Source organism: Amblyraja radiata, chromosome 41 (assembly GCF_010909765.2).
Source record: "Amblyraja radiata isolate CabotCenter1 chromosome 41, sAmbRad1.1.pri, whole genome shotgun sequence".
In the NCBI taxonomy this organism is placed as follows: Eukaryota; Metazoa; Chordata; class Chondrichthyes; order Rajiformes; family Rajidae; genus Amblyraja; species Amblyraja radiata.
Genome location: NC_045996.1, coordinates 5,739,711 through 5,763,097, shown reverse-complemented (window position 1 = coordinate 5,763,097; position 23,387 = coordinate 5,739,711). Strand labels below are relative to the sequence as shown.

The window sequence follows — 23,387 nt, the reverse complement described above, 5'->3', positions numbered from 1 at the left end:
TGCAATAGGCTGTTATTTTTCAGAGTTTGGAGGTTGGTGGTGGGGGGTCCACCAGTTTAAATTCCATTTGGAATATTTTTGGAGGGCCAGGAAACCAAGAAGCAAGAGTTACTCCAGCTCCAGGCAGTGATTTTGCGTTGGTTTTCAGCGGTCGTGGTGAGGACAGCAATGGCAGCCAGATCTCCCACAATGCAAAGGGAGGGAGAACGTGGCCGACGCCAACCAGTTGCCGTGACAGTGCGCATGTGCAGGGCGGCACATGCGCACAACCACGGCCGTTGATGTGCTAGCCGTGGTTGTGCGCATGTGCAGGGAGAGGATGTGCAGGCCGTGGCAGTGCGCATGTATAAGGCGGCCTGCCGTGCTGAGCGGAGACCCGAGAGCCGATGGCGGGCAGAGACAGAGAGTGACAGAGAGAGAGAGAGAGGAGGGCCCGCTCAGAATTAAATGATAGGTGCCCCGGGTGCTTGCCAAGCCGGGCAAAATGGCATGGCTTTTAGGTTGCCCGGAGGGACTTTAGATTGCCATTGGCACCTGGGCAACCTGCTAATTTCGAGCCCTGGAATTATAGACTGATAGCCTGACATCGGTGGTTGGATGTCAATTATAAAAGATGAAATAGCAGCACATTTGGATAGCATTGACAGGATCGGTCCAAGTCAGCATGGATTTACGAAGGGGAAATCATATTTGACTAATCTTCTGGATTTTTTTGAGGATGCATCTAGGAAAATGGACAAAGGAGAGCCTGTGGATATAGTGTACCTGAACTTTCAGATAGCTTTTGATAAGGTCCCACATAGGATATTAGTGGGCAAAATTAGGGACACATGGTATTGGAGGTAGAGTGCAGGAAACAAAGAGTAGGGATTAACGGATCCCTTTCAGAATGGCAAGCAGTGACTAGTGGGGTACCGCAAGGCTCGGTGCTGGGACTGCAGCTATTTACAATATACATTAATGATTTAGATGAGGGGATTGGGAGTAACATTAGCAAATTTGCAGATGACACAAAGCTGGGTGGCAATGTGAACTGTGAGGAGGATGTTATGAGGATGTGGGGCGACTTGGACAGATTGGGATGTGGGCAGATGCATGGCCGATGCTGATTTTTTTGGATACATGTGAGGTTATCCACTTTGGTGACAAAAACAGGAAGGCAGATCATATTATCTGAATGGTGTCATGTTAGGAAAAGGGGAAGCACAATGAGATCTGGCTATCCGAGTTCATCAGTCACTGAAAGAAACATGCAGGTACAGCAGGCAGTGAAGAAAGCAAATGGCATGTTGGCCCTCATAACAAGAGGAGTTGAGTACAGGTGCAAAGAGGTCCATCTGCAGTTAATACACGTTCCTCGTGAGACCACACCTGGAGTATTGTGTGCAGTTTTGATCTCCTAATTTGAGGAAGGACATTCTTGCTGTTGAGAGAGTGCAGCGTAGGTTCACAGGGTTAATTCCCGGGTTGGTGGGACTTACATATGATGAAAGAATGGGTTGACTGGAATTTAGAAGGATCAGAGGGGATCTTATAGAAACATATCAAATTACTAAGGGGTTGGGCACGCTAGATGCAGGAAACATGTTCCCGATGTTGGGGGAGTCCAGAACCAGGGGTCACAGTTTAAGAATTAAGGGTAGGCCATTTAGGACTGAGATGAGGAAAAACATTTTCACCCAGAGAGTTGTGAATTTGTGGAATTCTCAGCCACAGAAGGCAATGGAGGCCAATTCACTGGATGTTTTCATGAGAGTTAGATTTAGCCTTTAGAGCTATACTAGACTGTGGGACCCATTGGGTCCCTGTCACACGGGATGCCTGGTCACCCAACACAATATTCCACCACTAAGCTACAGCCCCCAATTGCGCATGATCGGTGACCAGTTTAATAACTTATTAAATTTAATAACTTTGCATTTAATATTTTAATTACCTTGCCATCCCTCTTCCTACTCCTATCGTCCTCCATTCCCCCTCATCCCCAGCACTCCCTTCCCCTCGTCTTCATCCTCCCTCTTCATTCCCCTGTCCTCCCCTCTCCTCCCCACTCCCACCTCTCCTTTCCCCTATCCTCAGTCACTCCCTCCCTCACTCCATAAAGAGCAGTATCTGCAGTTTCTTCCTCCAAAGGTCATTCATTGTTCGCTGTGGTTTAGATCCCATTGACTTAACGATTGGATCAATTTGTATTGTGTGTGTGTGTGTTACTCAAACTCCTCACAAACTGCTCGGCCACCCTGCAACCTGACTCTCCCTCCCTCCCTCTGCCCAGACGGCCCGGCCCGTCCCCGTCCATAACATATATAACAATTACAGCACGGAAAGAGGCCATCCTGGCCCTACAAGTCCGTGCCGAACAACTTTTTACCCTTAGTCCCACCTGCCTGCACTCATACCATAACCCTCCATTCCCTTCTCATCCATATGCCTATCCGATTTATTTTTAAATGATACCAACGAACCTGCCTCCACCACTTCCACTGGAAGCTCATTCCACACCGCTACCACTCTCTGAGTAAAGAAGTTCCCCCTCATGTTACCCCTAAACTTCTGTCCCTTAATTCTGAAGTCATGTCCTCTTGTTTGAATCTTCCCTATTCTCAAAGGGAAAAGCTTGTCCACATCAACTCTGTCTATCCCTCTCATCATTTTAAAGACCTCTATCAAGTCCCCCCTTAACCTTCTGCGCTCCAGAGAATAAAGACCTAACTTATTCAACCTTTCTCTGTAACTTAGTTGTTGAAACCCAGGCAACATTCTAGTAAATCTCCTCTGTACTCTCTCTATTTTGTTGACATCCTTCCTATAATTGGGCGACCAAAATTGTACACCATACTCCAGATTTGGTCTCACCAATGCCTTGTACAATTTTAACATTACATCCCAGCTTCTATACTCAATGCTCTGATTTATAAAGGCTAGCATACCAAAAGCTTTCTTTACCACCCTATCTATATGAGATTCCACCTTCAAGGAACTATGCACGGTTATTCCCAGATCCCTCTGTTCAACTGTATTCTTCAATTCCCTACCATTTACCATGTACGTCCTATTTTGATTTGTCCTGCCAAGGTGTAGCACCTCACATTTATCAGCATTAAACTCCATCTGCCATCTTTCAGCCCATTCTTCCAAATGGCCTAAATCACTCTGTAGACTTTGGAAATCCTCTTCATTATCCACAACACCCCCTATCTTGGTATCATCTGCATACTTACTAATCCAATTTACCACACCTTCATCCAGATCATTGATGTACATGACAAACAACAAAGGACCCAACACCGATCCCTGAGGCACCCCACTAGTCACCTGCCTCCAACCCGACAAACAACCATCCACCATTACCCTCTGGCTTCTCCCATTCAGCCACTGTTGAATCCATCTTGCTACTCCTGCATTTATACCCAACAGTTGAACCTTCTTAACCAACCTTCCATGAGGAACCTTGTCAAAGGCCTTACTAAAGTCCATATAGACAACATCCACTGCTTTACCCTCGTCAATTTCCCTAGTAACCTCTTCAAAAAATTCAAGAAGATTAGTCAAACATGACCTTCCAGGCACAAATCCATGCTGACTGTTCCTAATCAGACCCTGTTTATCCAGATGCTTATATATATTATCTCTAAGATCTTTTCCATTAATTTGCCCACCACTGAAGTCAAACTAACAGGCCTATAATTGCTAGGTTTACTCTTAGAACCCTTTTTAAACAATGGAACAACATGCGCAGTACGCCAATCCTCGGGGACTATTCCCGTTTCTAATGACATTTGAAATATTTCTGTCATAGCCCCGGCTATTTCTACACTAACTTCCCTCAATGTCCTAGGGAATATCCTGTCAGGACCTGGAGACTTATCCACTTTTATATTTTTCAAAAGTGTCAGTACTTCTTTTACTTTGATACTCATAGTATCCATAGCTACTCTACTGTCCCCTTGAACGGAGAGTTAACAAAGCCGGTCGACGGCAGGTAAGTGATTCTGCATTTTCACCGTTTTTTAGGAATGGATAGAGGACGCAGAAAGGCTGTGAAGAAGCTGCAGGATGTCGGCGGTAAAGGTGCCGGGGACCCGCAGCAGCAGCCGACGGCACAGGCAGTTTGCGTTGAGCCAGCTGTGCCAGATTCAAACCCCGCGCCGGGAAAAACTAATTCTAGACCGGGCGGGAAGGCGAACCGCAAAACGAACCGCTGGGAAAGTGAGCCCGAAAAATCGCCGGTAAATACTTACTTGTATAGCAGTGATGATGACCAGCTGCAAGGCATAGAGCAGCCGGCAGCGATCGCATCTGCAGAGCTCGGAAAACAGTACGAGTGGCTGCAGCATGTGGGGCCGTCATCTATCTGTTTGGAGGAGTACCGGGACGGCGAAAAAACGGCGTTTGCAGCGGCCGGGAGCAACCAGAGCCGGTAGGCATGGCGACGAGTTGCGATTTAAACCGCGTGCGACTAGTGCCCGAGGGCACGAAAGTCGGCAGGAGCGGTGGGCTAAAAAGAAACACCCGCGAGCGACTAGTGCGGGAGAGCACGAAAGTCGGCTGGAGCGGTTGTGGGAGGAACATCTCCATAGTGTCAGGCTCCAGAAATTGGATAAAAGCCGCACACATACAGGTGTAAGTCCCTCAGAGCATGGCCAGAAAAGGCTGCTGGACATATCATCCTCATCTGAAGAGGGTGTTCAAGGGCTGCCTGACTCGGACTCTGAACAAGAGTCAGAGCCACGTTCCCATATGGAGGATGAGGGAACACAGTTGCTGGACATGGTGCACACATATTTCCAGCAAGAAGAAACTGGAAAAGACCTAGAGGCCAGGATGGCGGCCAGCATTGATTATATGACGACCCATCACCTCAAAACTGATACCTTAGCTGAGGTATGGGCAAGACATTTACCTCCGCGAAATTGTGCGGCTCTGAATGTACCCAAGGTGAACCGAAGCATTTGGACACACGTGGGGCAGGATATTCGGAGTCTGGATATAAAAATACAGAATGCTAGTAAAGGACTCTCGGCGGGTATAACAGCTTTGGCCCGTACGCTGGAAAATGTGGATATGTCCAATGACATGAAAGACGATTTAGCACTGTTTTGCAATGTTCAATTTGAACTGAACAACATCAGGAAAGGGGCTATTCAGCCAACGTTAGACCCAAAATTTGCAATCCTGTGCAAACAGAAAGCCATAAAACCTCAAAATTTGTTGTTTGGGGGTGACCTATCAAAACAGGTCAAAGATTTGGAGGAAGAGGCCAAAACGTTGGGCCTAATAAAAGCGACCAAAGGATATGTCGGAAAACGGTATCATCCTTATGGGACGACTAAAAAAAGCAAGTACTAGTATGTATAGTACGAAAAATTGGAGAGAGGCCAGAGGAAACCAGCAACAGCGTCCTTTTTTAGGGGTTGGCCCGGGACGCCCACAATGGAAAATGCGGAAGCCTCCACTTCAACATTTACCCCACTTTCAACCTCAAGGCCCTCCGCAACCTCGGTTAAGACCAAGAAAGTAACACCACCGATAACCATGGAGGTAGGTGGGTCTGTGCCTCAAAAATTAATAAGGAGCACAGAACTTGGAGGGAGGTTGCAATTTCATTTGGAAGCATGGTGTAAGTTAACTGTGGATAGGTATATCCTTAGCAGTATTAAGGGATATCTTATAGAGTTTATACACATACAAGAACCTCCAGTACAACATACACCGGACAGAACTTATATGCTTACCAAATTAGACAGAGCTAAAGCAAAAATTGAAATACAAAGGTTGTTCACGAAAGGAGTAATTGAAAAAACCAAACATGAACAACAGGAATTTGTCTCAAATATATTCATTAGACATAAGAAAGATGGGGGTTGCCGGATAATTATTGATTTATCAACACTTAATAAATTTGTACAATATGCTCATTTTAAAATGGATATCTTGATTGTGGGGAGATCACAGCAGCACAGAGAGTGCCTTGTCCAGTTATTTATGGGAAGGCACAGAAAGACAGGGTGTCGGCTCACATCCTCTAGTAATAAAACTGCTACGAGGCATCTTTAACACTAACCCACCAAGGGCTAGATATAGCCAAATCTGGGATGTAAGCGTAGTCCTAAAAAATGTTACGGAATTGGTCACCGGCTACGGCATTACCGCTAAACTATCTAACTATGAAAATGGTTATGCTTATGGCGCTGGTCACAGCGCAAAGGGTCCAGTCATTACAGAAGTTAAGATTGGATAACTTGACGGAGGCGACAGGAAGGCTGATTTTCATGATCCAGGGCCTTATTAAGCACAATAGACCAGGATCAGCGGGTCAGGTGATAGAGTTCATAGCCTATCCACAGGATGAACGTCTCTGTGTAGTAAAACACATCATGTTATATATGGACAGAACGAAGGCTATCAGAGGCAATGAAAAGGCTCTTTTAATTAGCCATAAGAAGCCATACCATAAAGTCTCGACTCAGACCATTTCACGGTGGCTGAGATATTGCTTAGTTCAGGCAGGAGTGGACACTAATGTATTCAAATCTCACTCCACCAGGGCTGCATCTCCATCAGCAGCTAATCGCCTGGAGGTACCGATGGACAATATCCTCAGAACTGCAGGATGGTCATCAGAGAAAACGTTTCGCACATATTACAACAAACCAGTTAGGAAAGAAGAAACGTTTTCGGGGAAAAATTTTGAGTTCTATTTAATTTACACCTGAAGCTTATAAGGTTTATAAATTGATTTAATCAATATTATTTACAATTTTTGCTTAAAAATGTTGGTATCATTGTGTTTTTTTTTAAATACCAGTAACAATTTCTCCCAAACTACCAAGGCAGTTGTGAAAATTGGACTCGTTCCACGGCATGAGGTCACAGAGCTTTGAAGTCTTCACGAAGTCACTCACGTGACTCCGAAGTAAAATAGTAAGATTAAACGAGAACTTACCAGTTTGAAGTTTGATCTTTATTTTATGAGGAGGAACGTTGAGGGACTACGTGCCCTCCGCTCCCACCCTTATATGGTCATATCTTAAACTGGTATCTCTTTAATAATCTTACTATCTTAGGTCATTATTTTCTATCTGTGACCTCACACCGCTGCTTTGAAGAATGACACGCATGCGCCGTAGGCGGGGTTCTTCACGTAGTCCCTCAACGTTCCTCCTCATAAAATAAAGATCAAACTTCAAACTGGTAAGTTCTCGTTTAATCTTACTATTTTGTTGACATCCTTCCTATAATTGGGCGACCAAAATTGTACACCATACTCCAGATTTGGTCTCACCAATGCCTTGTACAATTTTAACATTACATCCCAGCTTCTATACTCAATGCTCTGATTTATAAAGGCTACCATACCAAAAGCTTTCTTTACCACCCTATCTATATGAGATTCCACCTTCAAGGAACTATGCACGGTTATTCCCAGATCCCTCTGTTCAACTGTATTCTTCAATTCCCTACCATTTACCATGTACGTCCTATTTTGAATTGTCCTGCCAAGGTGTAGCACCTCACATTTATCAGCATTAATCTCCATCTGCCATCTTTCAGCCCATTCTTCCAAATGGCCTAAATCACTCTGTAGACTTTGGAAATCCTCTTCCTTATCCACAACACCCCCTATCTTGGTATCATCTGCATACTTACTAATCCAATTTACCACACCTTCATCCAGATCATTGATGTACATGACAAACAACAAAGGACCCAACACCGATCCCTGAGGCACCCCACTAGTCACCTGCCTCCAACCCGACAAACAACCATCCACCATTACCCTCTGGCTTCTCCCATTCAGCCACTGTTGAATCCATCTTGCTACTCCTGCATTTATACCCAACAGTTGAACCTTCTTAACCAACCTTCCATGAGGAACCTTGTCAAAGGCCTTACTAAAGTCCATATAGACAACATCCACTGCTTTACCCTCGTCAATTTCCCTAGTAACCTCTTCAAAAAATTCAAGAAGATTAGTCAAACATGACCTTCCAGGCACAAATCCATGCTGACTGTTCCTAATCAGACCCTGTTTATCCAGATGCTTATATATATTATCTCTAAGAATCTTTTCCATTAATTTGCCCACCACTGAAGTCAAACTAACAGGCCTATAATTGCTAGGTTTACTCTTAGAACCCTTTTTAAACAATGGAACAACATGCGCAGTACGCCAATCCTCGGGGACTATTCCCGTTTCTAATGACATTTGAAATATTTCTGTCATAGCCCCGGCTATTTCTACACTAACTTCCCTCAATGTCCTAGGGAATATCCTGTCAGGACCTGGAGACTTATCCACTTTTATATTTTTCAAAAGTGTCAGTACTTCTTTTACTTGATACTCATAGTATCCATAGCTACTCTACTAGTTTCCCTTACCTCACATAATTCAATATCCTTCTCCTTGGTGAATACCGAAGAAAATAAATTGTTCAATATCTCCCCCATCTCTTTTGGCTCTGCAGATAGCTGTCCACTCTGTCCCTCCAATGGATCAATTTTATCCCTCGTTGTCCTTTTACTATTAATATAGCTGTAGAAACCCTTTGGATTTACTTTCACCTTATTTGCCAAAGCAATCTCATGTCTTCTTTTAGCTTTTCTAATTTCTTTCTTAAGATTCTTTTTACATTCCTTATACTCCTCAAGCACCTCATTTACTCCATGCTGCCTATAATTATTGTAGATCTCCCTCTTTTTCCGAACAAGATGTCCAATTTCCCTTGAAAACCTGGGCTCTTTCCAATTTTTACTGTTTCCTTTCAACCGAACAGGAACATAAAGATTCTGTACTCTTAAAATTTCCCCTTTAAATGGCCGCTCGGCCCCTGCCTGCCTGTTGCTACCACTCAGCTAGTTTCCGCCCTGCCCACCTGCCTGCTCACTGCTGCCACCTGGCCAGGTAGGCCGCCGCGGGTGGGGGGTGGGAATGCAGTCGGTGTTCATCACAGTGGGCACCACGAGTTTCGACGAGCAGCTGGAGATGATCTCCTCCGAGATGGCCGTGAGGGTGAGTTATCACAGCGGCAGCGGAGGAAACGGATGGTCGCAGCCATGCACCTGGGGCCGTCATTGCCGCGGAGGGCGGGCAGGGGAGAGGAGTGAGTGACGGAGAGAGAGACGGGACCAGGGCCTCCACTGAATGCCCCCTCATGGCTGCCGCCGGTGGTGGAGGAGACGGTAGACAAGTTGCCGTGAGGAGGGGAGAGAGGAGTTAGTGAGGCGGGAGAGGCCGTGGCAGCGTGGGAAGGGTCGCAGCCGTCCTGTCCTGACTGACAGGAGAGGATGCCAATCTGTGTGGCGGCGACTGACAGGAGAGGAGACCAATCTGTGTGGCGGCGACTGACAGGAGAGGAGACCAATCTCAGGCATGATATTGGTGGTGTGGGGCCGGGGTGGTGTGGAGGGAGCAGGTGGGGTGGTGGGGGGTGGGAGAAATGGGGGAGAGGTAAAGGGGTGGGTGTGGGAGAGTGGAGGGTGTGTGTGGGGAGGAGGGGGAGGGGTATGTGTGCGGGGAGGGACACCACACAGCGACTTTCCCGACACCACACAATGACTTTTGCGGACTCAATCAGGACTTGTGGACTCAGACCGGCCACCGGGTCTTTATTCTCCAGCGGGTGCCGGAAGGGGAATTACCTTCATGAACAATTTATTTTCTTCGGTATTCACCAAGGAGAAGGATATTGAATTATGTGAGGTAAGGGAAACAAGTAGGATACTATGGATTCAAAGAAAAATAAGTACTGACACTTTTGAAAAATATGAAAGTGGATATGTCTCCAGGTCCTGACAGGATATTCCCTAGGACATTGAGGGAAGTTAGTGTAGAAATAGCAGGGGCTATGACAGAAATATTTCAAATGTCATTAGAAACGGGAATAGTGCCCGAGGATTGGCGTACTGCGCATGTTGTTCCATTGTTTAAAAAGGGTTCTAAGAGAAAACCTAGCAATTATAGACCTGTTAGTTTGACTTCAGTGATGGGCAAATTAATGGAAAAGATACTTAGGGATAATATATATAAGCATCTGGATAAACGGGGTCTGATTAGGAACAGTCAACATGGATTTGTGCCTGGAAGGTCATGTTTGACTAATCTTCTTGAATTTTTTGAAGAGGTTACTAGGGAAATTGATGAGGGTAATGCAGTGGATGTTGGCTATATGGACTTTAGTAAGGCCTGTGACAAGGTTCCTCATGGAAGGTTGGTTAAGAAGGTTCAATTGTTGGGTATTAATGCAGGAGTAGCAAGATGGATTCAACAGTGGCTGAATGGGAGATACCAGAGAGTAATGGTGGATGGCTGTTTGTCAGGTTGGAGGGGTGCCACAGGGAAATGCGTTGGGTCCACTGTTGTTTGTCATGTACATCAATGAAAGGATGCCAATTTGTGTGGCGGCGACTGACAGGAGACCAGACTGATTCCTGGGATGTCAGGACTATCTTATGAAGAAAGACTGGATAGACTTGGTTTATACTCTCTAGAATTTAGGAGATTGAGAGGGGATCTTATAGAAACTTATAAAATTCTTAAGGGGTTGGACAGGCTAGATGCAGGAAGATTGCTCCCGATGTTGGGGAAGTCCAGGACAAGGGGTCACAGCTTAAGGATAAGGGGGAAATCCTTTAAAACCGAGATGAGAAGAACTTTTTTCACACAGAGAGTAGTGAATCTCTGGAACTCTCTGCCACAGAGGGTAGTCGAGGCCAGTTCATTGGCTATATTTAAGAGGGGGTTAGATGTGGCCCTTGTGGCTAAGGGGATCAGAGGGTATGGAGAGAAGGCAGGTACGGGATACTGAGTTGGATGATCAGCCATGATCATATTGAATGGCGGTGCAGGCTCGAAGGGCTGAATGGCCTACTCCTGCACCTAATTTCTATTTCTATGTTTCTATCTGGATGATGGTGTGGTAAATTGGATTAGTAAGTATGCAGATGATACTAAGATAGGTGCTGTTGTGGATAATGAAGTAGATTTCCAAAGTTTACAGAGAGATTTAGGCCATTTGGAAGAATGGGCTAAAAGATGGCAAATGGAGTTTAATGCTGATAAGTGTGAGGTGCTACATCTTGGTAGGACAAATCCAAATAGGACGTAAATGGTAAATGGTAGTGAATTGAGGAATGCAGTTGAACAGAGGGATCTAGGAATAACTGTGCATAGTTGGAAGGTGGAATCTCATGTAGATAGGGTGGTAAAGAAAGCTTTTGGTATGCTAGACCAATTCTGGAGTATGGTGTACAATTTTGGCCGCCCAATTATAGGAAGGATGTCAACAAAATAGAGAGAGTACAGAGGAGATTTATTAGAATGTTGCCTGGGTTTCAGGAACTAAGTTACAGAGAAAGGTTGAATAAGTTATGTCTTTATTCTTTGGAGCGCAGAAGGTTAAGGGGGGACTTGATAGACGTCTTTAAAATGATGAGAAGGATAGACAGGGTTGACGTGGATAAGCTTTTCCCATTGAAAGTAGGGAAGATTCAAACACGAGGACATGACTTCAGAATTAAAGGACAGAAGTTTAGGGGTAACATGAGGGGGAACTTCTTTACTCAGAGAATGGTAGCTGTGTGGAATGATCTTCCAGTGGAAGTGGTGGAGGCAGGTTCGATTTTATCATTTAAAAATAAATTGGATAGGTATATGGATGGGAAGGGAGTGGAGGGTTATGGTCTGAGTGCAGGTAGATGGGACTAGGGGAAAATAAGTGTTCGGCACGGACTTGTAGGGCGGCCGAGATGGCCTGTTTCCATGCTGTAATTGTTATATGGTTATGTATGGTTATATGGTGACCGACAGGCGAGAAGACCAATCTACTGATCTCACGATTTTTTAAACCTTCATAACATTTGTAATCTCCCACCGATCAGCACAAAACTTGGTGCGCTTGCAGAGAGGAGAACGGTGAGTAAGCTGGCTAAAAAATCCTAGCTATATAGGATACCGCTTCTGCGCAAACTTAAAAAGAAAAGCAAACCGGAAGTTGTCAAGACGAGAGGTTTAGTAATAGATAGATAGATAGAAATGTAGACAGACAGACAGACAGACAGACAGACAGACAGACAGACAGACAGATGATCAGCCATGATCTTATTGAATGACGGTGCTGGCTCGAAGGGCCGAATGACCTACTCCAGAAATTAGCGATTGCCCGGGTGCCAAAGGCCACCTAAAGTACCGCTGGGCAACCTAAATGCCGGGCTTGCCACTGCAAATACTGGTTTATGCCGAAGATAGACAGAAAAAAATGGAGTAACTTAGCGGGTAAGGCAGCATCTGTGGAGAAAAGGAATAAGTGATGTTTTGTGTCGGCGGCAACAGCGGCTGTGGTGCGAGGCAGATACTCGGTGCGGGTGACAGAGGGTCGGAGCGAATGACAGGCCCCGCACAGCAGCAGCGGCAGCGACAGTGACTTCACCTCATCCCCCCGCACCCCGCCCACCCTGATAGTGGCTGCGGAGTGCTGACCTTCCTTCTTCCCCACCCCCCCTCTCTCTCTCTCTCTCTCTTGTACGCCCCCCTCCACCCCCTTATCCTGGGACCCCTCCATCCCACACTGATCCCCATTCCCGCCTCTATTCAGTCCTCACTGACATCCCCTGTGCTCCCCTCCCCATCAACCCCCCCCCCCTCTATTCAACCTGCACTGTTCTCCTTATCCACCTTGCATTGATTCTCCTGCAACCACCCATCCATCCTACACTGGTCCCTCCATTCATCCTGTACTGATCCCCTCATTCATCCTGCACTGATCTCCCGATCCATCCTGTACTGACCCCCCCCTCCATTTATCCTCTAGTCTTCTGTCCCGACAGCATCTAATTGGGTGAACCTGTTCACAAGAGCTACAACACCCGGGGACGCTTGCATTCCATGCTTCCCTCCCTATCTCAACGTCACCCACCTTCTCTCTTCAGTCTCGATCCGAAACGTTGCCTATTTCCTTCACTCCATAGATGCTATGTTTCTATGCTGCCTCACCCACTGAGTTTCTCCAGCATTTCTGTCTACCCGCATTCATCCTGTACTGATTTCTCCCGTCCATCCCGTACTGACCCCCCCCCCCTTTAACCCCACTGACATTCCCCGCACTCTTCCCTCACAATTTTACCTACTCCAACCAACACGCACTAATTCCCATGCCTCAATCCCTCCATTCCGCATCGATTGCCTTCTCAACCTGCCCATCTCCCTGCCATCTATCCATCCCGCACTGATTCATTCACCCCCCCCCCCCCCCCCCCGACCCTATTGTACTGGAAATATCTTCTGAACGAACATTGACTATGTTTGATAATGGAATACAATCAAATGTGTTTTAATTCGCAATATTATTATTTGTTTTAATCCATAAAGATGGAATAATGAAATTGTGAACACGTGAAACATTAAAACCGCAGTGTTTGATTGTCACTGCTACCTGTTGACAAGTTATTACAGAATTCATTTAAATGGCAAATAGAAACATAGAAAATAGGTGCAGGAGGAGGCCATTCGGCCATTCGAGCCAGCACCGCCATTCATTGTGATCATGGCTGATCGTCCCCTATCAATAACCCGTGCCTGCCTTCTCCCCATATCCCTTGACTCCACTAGCCCCTAGAGCTCTATCTAACTCTTAAATACATCCAGTGATTTGGCCTCCACTGTCCTCTGTGGCAGGGAATTCCATAAATTCACAACTCTCTGGGAGAAAAAGTTTTTTCTCACCTCAGTCTTAAATGACCTCCCCTTTATTCTAAGACTGTGGCCCTTGGTTCTGGACTCGCCCAACATAGGGAACATTTTTCCTGCATCTAGCTTGTTCAATCCATTTATAATTTTATATGTTTCTATAAGAATACCCCTCAGCCTTCTAAACTCCAGTGAATACAAGCCTAGTCTTTTTAATCTTTCCTCATATGACAATCCCACCATCCCAGGTATCAATCTCGTGAACCTACACTGCACTGCCTCAATCACAAGGATGTCCTCCCTCATATTAGGAGACCAAAAGTGTATACAATATTCCAATGTGGTCTCACCAGAGCCCGATATGGTGATATAATTGATACAACCTTGATATAATTTCAAATGTCATTAGAAACGGGAATAGTGCCGGAGGATTGGCGTACTGCGCATGTTGTTCCATTGTTCAAAAAGGGGTCAAAGAGTAAACCTAGCAATTATAGACCTGTTAGTTTGACGTCAGTGGTGGGCAAATTAATGGAACGAATACTTAGAGATAATATATATAAGCATCTGGATAAACAGGGTCTGATTAGGAACAGTCAACATGGATTTGTGCCTGGAAGGTCATGTTTAACTAATCTTCTTGAATTTTTTGAAGATGTTACTCGGGAAATTGATGAGGGTAAAGCAGTGGATGTTGTGTATATGGACTTCAGTAAGGCCTTTGACAAGGTTCCTCATGGAAGGTTGGTTAAGAAGGTTCAATTGTTGGGTATTAATGGTGGAGTAGCAAGATGGATTCAACAGTGGCTGAATGAGAGATCCCAGAGAGTAATGGTGGATGGTTGTTTGTCAGGTTGGAGGCCAGTGACGAGTGGGGTGCCACAGGGATCTGTGTTGGGTCCACTGTTGTTTGTCATGTACATCAATGATCTGGACGATGGCGTGGTAAATTGGATTAGTAAGTATGCAGATGATACTAAGATAGGTGGGGTTGCGGGTAATGAAGTAGAGTTTCAAAGTCTACAGAGAGATTTATGCCAGTTGGAAGAGTGGGCTGAAAGATGGCAGATGGAGTTTAATGCTGATAAGTGTGAGGTGCTACATCTTGGCAGGACAAATCAAAATAGGACGTACATGGTAAATGGTAGGGAATTGAAGAATGTAGGTGAACAGAGGGATCTGGGAATAACTGTGCACAGTTCCCTGAAAGTGGAATCTCATGTAGATAGGGTGGTAAAGAAAGCTTTTGGTGTGCTGGCCTTTATAAATCAGAGCATTGAGTATAGAAGTTGGGATGTAATGTTAAAATTGTACAAGGCATTGGTGAGGCCAATTCTGGAGTATGGTGTACAATTTTGGTCGCCTAATTATAGGAAGGATGTCAACAAAATAGAGAGAGTACAGAGGAGATTTACTAGAATGTTGCCTGGGTTTCAGCAACTAAGTTACAGAGAAAGGTTGAACAAGTTAGGGCTTTATTCTTTGGAGCGCAGAAGGTTAAGGGGGGACTTGATAGAGGTTTTTAAAATGATGAGAGGGATAGACAGAGTTGACGTGGAAAAGCTTTTCCCACTGAGAGTAGGGAAGATTCAAACAAGGGGACATGACTTGAGAATTAAGGGACTGAAGTTTAGGGGTAACATGAGGGGGAACTTCTTTACTCAGAGAGTGGTAGCTGTGTGGAATGAGCTTCCAGTGAAGGTGGTGGAGGCAGGTTCGTTTTTATCATTTAAAAATAAATTGGATAGTTATATGGATGGGAAAGGAATGGAGGGTTATGGTCTGAGCGCAGGTATATGGGACTAGGGGAGATTATGTGTTCGGCACGGACTAGAAGGGTCGAGATGGCCTGTTTCCGTGCTGTAATTGTTATATGGTTATATGATACAACTGCAGAAGAACCTCTCTACTCCTATACTCTTGTTATGAAGGCCAACATTCAATTAGCTTTCTTCACCTCCTGCTGTACCTGCACACCAACTTTTAGTGACCGGTGTACAAGGACATCCAGGTCTCGCTGTACCTCCCCCTTACCTAACCTAACCCCACTTTATTTTAGTTTTATTCTATCCCTAACTTCTCTTGTCAGCCACGGTTGCCTCCTACTCCCCTTAGAATCTTTCATCCTTTTTGGAATGAAATGATCCTGCGTCTTCCAGATTATGCCGAGAAATTCCTGCCATTGCTGTTCCACTGTCATTCCTGCTAGGATCCCTGGCCAGCTCCTCTTTCATGCCTTCATTGTCCCCTTTGTTCAACTGCATCACTGACACTTCCGATTTAACCTTCTCCTTCTCAAATTGCAGATTAAAACTAATCATATTATGATCACTACATCCAAGCAGTTCCTTTACCTCGAGTTCTCTTATCATATCTGGTTCATTGGACAACACTGAAAGAGAGAGAGACAGAGATAAAGACGGAAAGGCAGAGATATGAAGAGCGATAGAGATAGAGAGAGAGACAGAGTGAGAGAGGCATAGAGACAGAGAGAGAGAGAGAGGCAGAGAGATACTCAGAGTACTGTCGGGGATGATGGGAGCGGGAGATATATATAGAGAGAGACAGACAGAGGCAGAGAGTGAGACAGAGAGGGAGAGGGAGAGAGAGAGAGAGACTGAGAGGGACAGAGACAGAGAGAGATGGAGAGAGACAGCAGAGAGGGAAAGTGACAGGGAGAGAGCGACAGAGGAGAGAGAGAAGGAGATAGACAGAGAGAGAGACACGGAGAGAGAGAGAGAGAGACATACAACGGAGGCCCTGCAGGGCTCTTGCTTAACTTTTTTTCCCTGTTGCCAGCCGGGCAACCTTGACAGCTTTTTAGGTTGCCAAATGACAGTTTAGGTGGTCATTTAAGACTGTATGCATGAAGCGTGTGATAATGTGCTTGGGCGAAGTGCGTAGTTACCAGTTGGAATTATGCTCAATATTATGTTCAAGAAGGAACTGCAGATGCTGGAAAATCGAAGGTAGACAAAAGTGCTGGAGAAACTCAGCAGGTGCAGCAGCGTCTATGGAGCGAAGGAAACAGGTAACGTTTCAGGCCGAAACCCATCAGTCTGAAGAAGGGTTTCGGCCCGAAACATTGCCCATTTCCTTCGCTCCATAGATGCTGCCGCATCCGCTGAGTTTCTCCAGCACTTTTGTCTACATTCACATATTATTTCTGCTTCAAATAAAGTCACAAACTAAAAATATTCACCAATCAAGACATTAATCAATGACGTGCAGCAAAATTATAATACAATATCTCAACTCTTTTTACATATTGCAATTGATGCAAGCATGTTTTCTGTGAAGGACCGAAAATTACCATGACATGGCCATAGCATGGGTCGTTATTGCTATTGGCACAGAAACCCTCTGGCTTCCCATATAATTTATCCATAACAAAATATACAGGTTGCAAGGAAATTTCTAAAGGCATTTATAATAATAGCTGTTAAAACCGACTATACCCATCTGACAAGTTAAACATTACACTAACTGACAAGAGATGGCGAAAAGACAACTGCAGCAAATGTTCTTTTGGTAATATGTTTAAAGGTGTCAAAACAAATAATAACATTGGGAATTAAAGCACATTTGACTGCATTCCGTTATCAAACATAGTCAATGTTCGCTCTGAAGACCATGAAGCACAATAGGGTCAGGGGGTGTGTGAATCAGAGCGGGGTGGATAGATGGCGGTGGGGGGTTTGAGAAGGCAATCGGTGCGGAATGGATGGATTGAGGCAGGTGAATTAGTATGTGTTGGTTGGAGTATGTAAAATTGTGAGGGGAGATGTCAGTGGTGTTGAATGGGGGGATCAATACTGGCAGGATGGGGGATCAGTACAGGATGAACGGGGGTAGACAAAAATGCCGGAGAAATTCAGCGGGTGAGGCAGCATCTATGGAGCTAAGGAAATATGCAACGTTTATGGTCGGGGCCCTTCTTCAAACGGTTCCTCCCGTTCCTCTTGAATGGGAGAGATCAGTACAGGATGGATTGGGGGGGGGGGGGTCAGCACAGGACGAATGGGAGGATCAGTACTAGATGAATTGGGGGGGGGGGGGTCAGGACAGTGTGGATCGGAGGATCTGTGCAGGATGAATGGAAAATCACTACAGGATGAATGAGGGGCTCTGTATAGGATGAATGGGGGATCAGTACGGGATGAATGAGGGGATCAGTACAGGTTGCATGAGCGGATCGGTACAGGATGCATGAGGGGATCAGTATAGGATGAATGGGAGTTCAGTAAAAGATGAATGGGTAGATCACTACAGGATGGATGAGGGGATTTGGTGCAGGGTAAATGGGGTGGGTCACTACGGGATGAATGGGCGGATCAGTGCAGTATGAATGGGGGGGGGGGTGGCAGGAGAATCAATGTGAGGTGATGAATAGATTGGGGGGGGGGGGTGGGGGAGAGGGGGAGGGGAGCACAGGGGATGTCAGTGAGGACTGAATAGAGGAGGAGGGAATGGGGATCAGTGCGGGATGGAGAGCGGTGCAGCTCAAGGGTGCTCCCAGGATAGGAGGGGTGGTGGGGGGCGTACAAGAGAGAGAGAGAGGGTGGGGTGGAAGGTGCAGAGGAGGTGAGGAGGAAGGAAGGTCAGCGCTCCTCGGACAACATCGCCTCGCTGCCTTGGCCATCCCTGTCCAACGCCAAAGGGGGAGGCGGTTTGGATCTCCTCGCCACCGCCTCCCCTCAGCCAGCCGACAGGAAGGTGCGGGGCCAAGCGGTGCAGCTCAAAGATCCTATAGCTATAGGATCTGTCATGCAGCTGCTTCAGACGGCGGAAGGAGGCCTCCGCCTGCCCCTCCCTCCTCTCGGCGTGAGGGAGGGGTTGTGAAAGCGCTGTTGGCGGATTTGCAAGCAGCAGCCGTTATCAGGGCGATAGCGGCCAATGCTTGCAAATCCGCCAACGGCGCTTTCACAACCCCTCTCGCACGCCGAGGCCGGGAGGAGGGAGGGAGAGGGAGGTTCCTTCGGCCGGACGGGGTGCGGGAGGAGGAGGCGATGGAGCCGCTTTCGCGGCCGCTGTTGCCACTGTTCGGGGCCCGTCATTCGCTTCGACACTTCGTCACCACGCACCTAGTATATTTGCCTCACAATCAAAGATACTAGACGAATACAGCCGTCGCCGCCGACACGAAACGTCACGTTCATATTCTCCAGAGATGCTGCCTGACTTGCGGAGTTACTCCAGTTTTTTGTATCTATCGGTATAAATCAGTATTTGATTGCCAAGCCGGGCAAAATGAGTCAGCAATTAGGTTGCCCGGCGGCACGTTGAATGGTCAATGGCACCCGGGCAACCATTAATTTCGAGCCCTGCCCTGCATGCGGAATTTTGTCGGAACATCCTCCGTATCCAAAGGAAAACACCAACAAACGCATGTAGGGCGGAACTAGGCAGATACCCACTGATAATAAATATCCAGAAAAGAGAACTTTAAGGTGATTACAATTTTTGGAATCACCTTAAATCTAGCCCCCCAGATACCCTCCAGTTTAAAGCCCTTCAAACACAAGAGGGGAACCCAGAAAACAGTTCCCTGTGTCAGATGGTACTGAGACTAACTACCCCTATTCAGTTAAACCCTATCCAGTTAAACCCTGACCGGCCCCAGATCAATACTGACCCCCAATCACCAGTTAGAGTGAACCAAATTATCAAACAATGTAAAGAAACGTACTTGGAACATTGGGATAAAGAAACCAAAAGCCAAAGCAGATTAGAATGTTACCGTTCCCTAAAAAGAGATTATAAATTGGCAGACTATCTCTCAACTGTTAGAGATATAAAGCAGAGACAGACCCTCACCAAATACAGGTTAAGTGACCACTATTTGGCAGTTGAAAAAGGAAGACAGAAGAGATTCTGGCAACCAAGAGAAAACAGAATATGCGGCCACTGTTTGACAGATGAGGTTGAAACAGAGGTGCACTTCCTCCTAGAATTTGACCAAACAAGGAAAGCAAACTTTGACAAACTCAGTGAGGCAACCCCTGATTTTAAAGAACTAGATGATACATCAAAACTAAGAATAATCCTTGGCGAAGGAAATACGGCCCATCTTGGTGCACAATACGTAACAGCATGCCATAACCTGAGAGACGGTGAATGACCAACACTGCACATATGTACGCACACACTAATCGACATTAACACTAAGAAATTAATATTGAATTTCTAAACTTGCTATTGTGTTGTACTGCTTACAGCTGCAAGAACGTGTAGCAATCAATAAACCCGACCACGGGTGAACATCTGGGAAGATCGGAGGGGAGGCTGGCTGGACTATGGTGCCTTCCTCACCAACTTTCTGTGTTTGTGCTTTTTTTTAAATTCTATTTTATTTTTAATATGTTTTATTATTTATTATTTATTTATTTTATGATACTGACTAAAGGGAAATTCATTTCGTTGTCTCTAATTGAGACAATGACAATAAATTTGAATACAATACAAAATACAATAGAATAAAGGGCTATAGGCCAATTGCAAGTTTATGTACAGGGATATATCTATCCATGCACTATATACTTGTATTTGTACTTATGCATTTCAAATATGTAAGTCATGTTTTATACTTTGGCAATGTAACAATGTTTTTTTATCATGCTAATAAAGTTTTTAAATTGAAATTGAAATTGAGAGAGAGAGACAGGGAGAGAATAGAGAGAGACAGTGAGAGAGAGATATGGACAGAGAGATAGATAGATAGAGAGAGGCACAGAGTGAGACAGATAGAGGGAGCGAGAGAGAGAGAGGGAGATGGATAGAGAGCGAGTGACAGCGAGAGAGACACAGAGTGACAGCGAGAGAGAGACATAGAGAGAGCGAGAGATAGAAAGAGAGAGGTGCGGAGCAAGAGAGGGGGAGAGGGACAGAAGCAGAGAGAGAGAGAGAGGAGAGTGGTGGAGGGAGAGTCAGGAGGAGAGATAGAGTCGAGAGAGAGAGTGGGGATTGCAAGAGAGAGAGAGAGTTAGGAAGCGAGAAGTAAGTCAGGAGAGAGTGGGGAGGCGTGGAGAGAGAGAGAGAGTAGGGAGTGTCAGGAGAGAGAGATCTGAAAGGGGAGGCAGAGAGGGGCAGGAATAAGGGGAGAGGGACAGAGACAGAGTGGAGGGAGGGAGGGAGGGGGCTGGGAGGAGAAGGGCGGGAGGTGGAAAAGGGGGTGAAGTGAGTAGCGGGGGAAGCAGGGGGCAAAGGGAGGTGGGAGGGTTCAAGTAGGAGTGGGTTTGGTGCCGAGAGGGATGAACGGGGGCAGGGAACTTGGGGGGGGGGGGGGAGAGCGGGGTCAAGTGAGCCAAGGAAGGGGGTAGGCAGCCAGGTGGGGGTGTGTTCACATTATTTGAGGGTGGGGAGGAGGGGGGAGGGAGTAAAGGGGGTTAAGGAGCAGGAGGCGGCAAGGGGAAGGGGCAGGGACCACAGGGAGGAGGTCACATTGTTTGGGGGTGGGGAGGATGTTGCAGTTTAGGAAGTCAAACCAGGGCAGGATCTTCACTGAATGGCGGGAGCTGGGGGAATGTGTGGAGCCGAGTATCTAGGAGGGCGGGTACGAGTTGGGCCGAAGGGCCACTTTCCAACGATGTATCACTCTATGAAACTATGACAAAGTACTGGAATAACTCAGCGGGACAGGCAGTATCTGTGGAGAAGATAGACACGAAAAGTACTGGAGTAACTCAGCGGGTCAGGCAGCATCTGTGGAGAGAAGGAATGGGTTGAGACCTTTCTTTGGTTTAGTTTAGTTTAAAGTCCGTCCGCGGAGTCTGTGCCGACCAGCGATCACCCCTGTACACTAGCACTTTCCTACGCACATTAGGGACAATTTGTGGAGGCCGATTAATCTACAACCATGAACGTCTTTGGAGGAAACCGGAGTAAAGACCCACGCAGGTCAAGGGGAGAACGTACAAACTCCACACAGACAGCACCCGTAGTCAGGATCGAACCCAGGTCGCTGTCGGTGAGGCAGCAGCTGTACTGCTGTGCCACGCAGAATTATATAATGGTTTCCTTCGCCATAAACGCACCCAATATGTGCTTGTAATAACCCGTTTGCCAGCTTGTTGATCCTCTGTGTTCCCCTCCTGCAGGGTTTAAGAGGCGTTGCTGTGGACGGAGAGACGGGGACATCAGCGGCCATTGAGGGCAGCCTGGGTGCCGGTGAGCCCCCATCCCCCATCTGCTCGGTGTGCGGGCTGAGCTTCGACGGGCTGACCTTCAATGGAGGGGCACATGACAGGGCACAAGAAGGAGAAGCATTATGAGTGTGATGTGTGTGGCAAGGCCTGGCTGACCCCAGGCCTGCTGGAGACCCACCGGCGGATGCACACGGGAGAACGCCCCTTCGACTGCTCGGAGTGTGGCAAGAACTTCAAATGCTCCAGCAACCTGCAGAAGCACAGCCTCGTGCACTCCGACAAGAGGCCCTTCACCTGCTCCGACTGCGGCAAAGGCTTCAAGTCGTCCACGCAGCTGAAGTTGCACAGACGCGTGCACACCGGGGAGCGGCCCTACACCTGCAGCGACTGCGGCCAGGGCTTCACCAAGTCCAGCAATCTGCTGGAGCACAAGCGCACCCACACTGGCGAGCGCCCCTACACCTGCGCCCAGTGCGGCAAGTGCTTCCCCCGCTCAAGCAGCCTGATGGAGCACCAGCTCACCCACACCGGTGAGCGGCCCTTCACCTGCAGCGAGTGTGGCAAGGGCTTCACCCGCTCCAGCCGGCTACTGGAGCACCAGCGCACCCACACCGGCGAGCGTCCCTACACCTGCACCCAGTGCGGCAAGGGATTTATCCGCTCCGACACCCTGCTGTCCCACCAGCGCACGCACACCGACGAGCGTCCCTACATCTGCACCCAGTGCGGCAAGGGGTACACCCACCCCAGCAACCTGCTGTTCCACCAGCGCTCCCACACTAGCGAGCGACCCTACACTTGCGCCCAGTGTGGCAAGAGCTTCACCCGATCCATCAGGCTGCTGTACCACCAGCGCATCCACACTGGTGAGCGCCCCTACACGTGTACCCAGTGCAGCAAGGGCTTCACCAGCTCCACACAGCTGCGGGCTCACCAGCGCATCCACACTGGCAAGCGTCCCAACACCTGTACCCAGTGCGGCAAGCGCTTCACCAGCTCCACCCAGCTGCTGGCCCACCAGCGGTTGCACGCCGGCGACGGTACCTTCCCCAATCCGGTGTGTGGAGAGAGCTTTGCCATGGCCACCCATGCCCTGTCTCACCAGCGCGTGCACACCAGTGACTGACCTACGACTCTCCGTACTGCGGTGAGGCGTTTGACAGCTCGCGGGGGATGCGGCAGCACCGACGGACTCTAATGCCGGCGAGCGGCTGCTTCCACTGTGACAAGAGAGCACGGGGGCTGCGGGAGCACCAGCGGATACACACCGGAGAGAGACGCTTTGTGTGTGCTGAGTGTGACAAGGGTTTCACCTGCATATCCAGCCTGTGGCAGCACCGGCGTACCCACAGCGGTCCCTTCCCCTGCCCGTCCTGTGGTAAGGGCTTCACCCATCTTGACCACCGGAGCTGGAGCACCGACGAGTCCACATCGGCCAGCACCTCTTCACCTGCCCGCTCTGTGGGAAGTCCTTTGCCCGCTCCTCCGGCCTGCTGGCACACCGCCACGTGGATATGAGCTGTTTAGGTAGACACCAAATGCTGGAAGGAATAGGTAAC

The 23,387-nt window shown here is 47.4% G+C and overlaps 1 protein-coding gene across 1 annotated transcript; it reads left to right on the top strand.

Moving 5' to 3' along the window:
• Positions 1 to 395: 395 nt before the first annotated feature.
• LOC116967720 (gastrula zinc finger protein XlCGF7.1-like) lies at positions 396 to 22,954 on the top strand. Its single transcript, XM_033014326.1, has 5 exons — positions 396 to 406; positions 11,064 to 11,069; positions 21,824 to 22,406; positions 22,514 to 22,556; positions 22,726 to 22,954. The coding sequence occupies exons 3-5, from the start codon at positions 21,911 to 21,913 to the stop codon at positions 22,952 to 22,954; spliced, it is 768 nt and encodes a 255-aa protein (XP_032870217.1). The 5' UTR covers positions 396 to 406; positions 11,064 to 11,069; positions 21,824 to 21,910.
• The last annotated feature ends 433 nt before the right edge of the window (positions 22,955 to 23,387 follow it).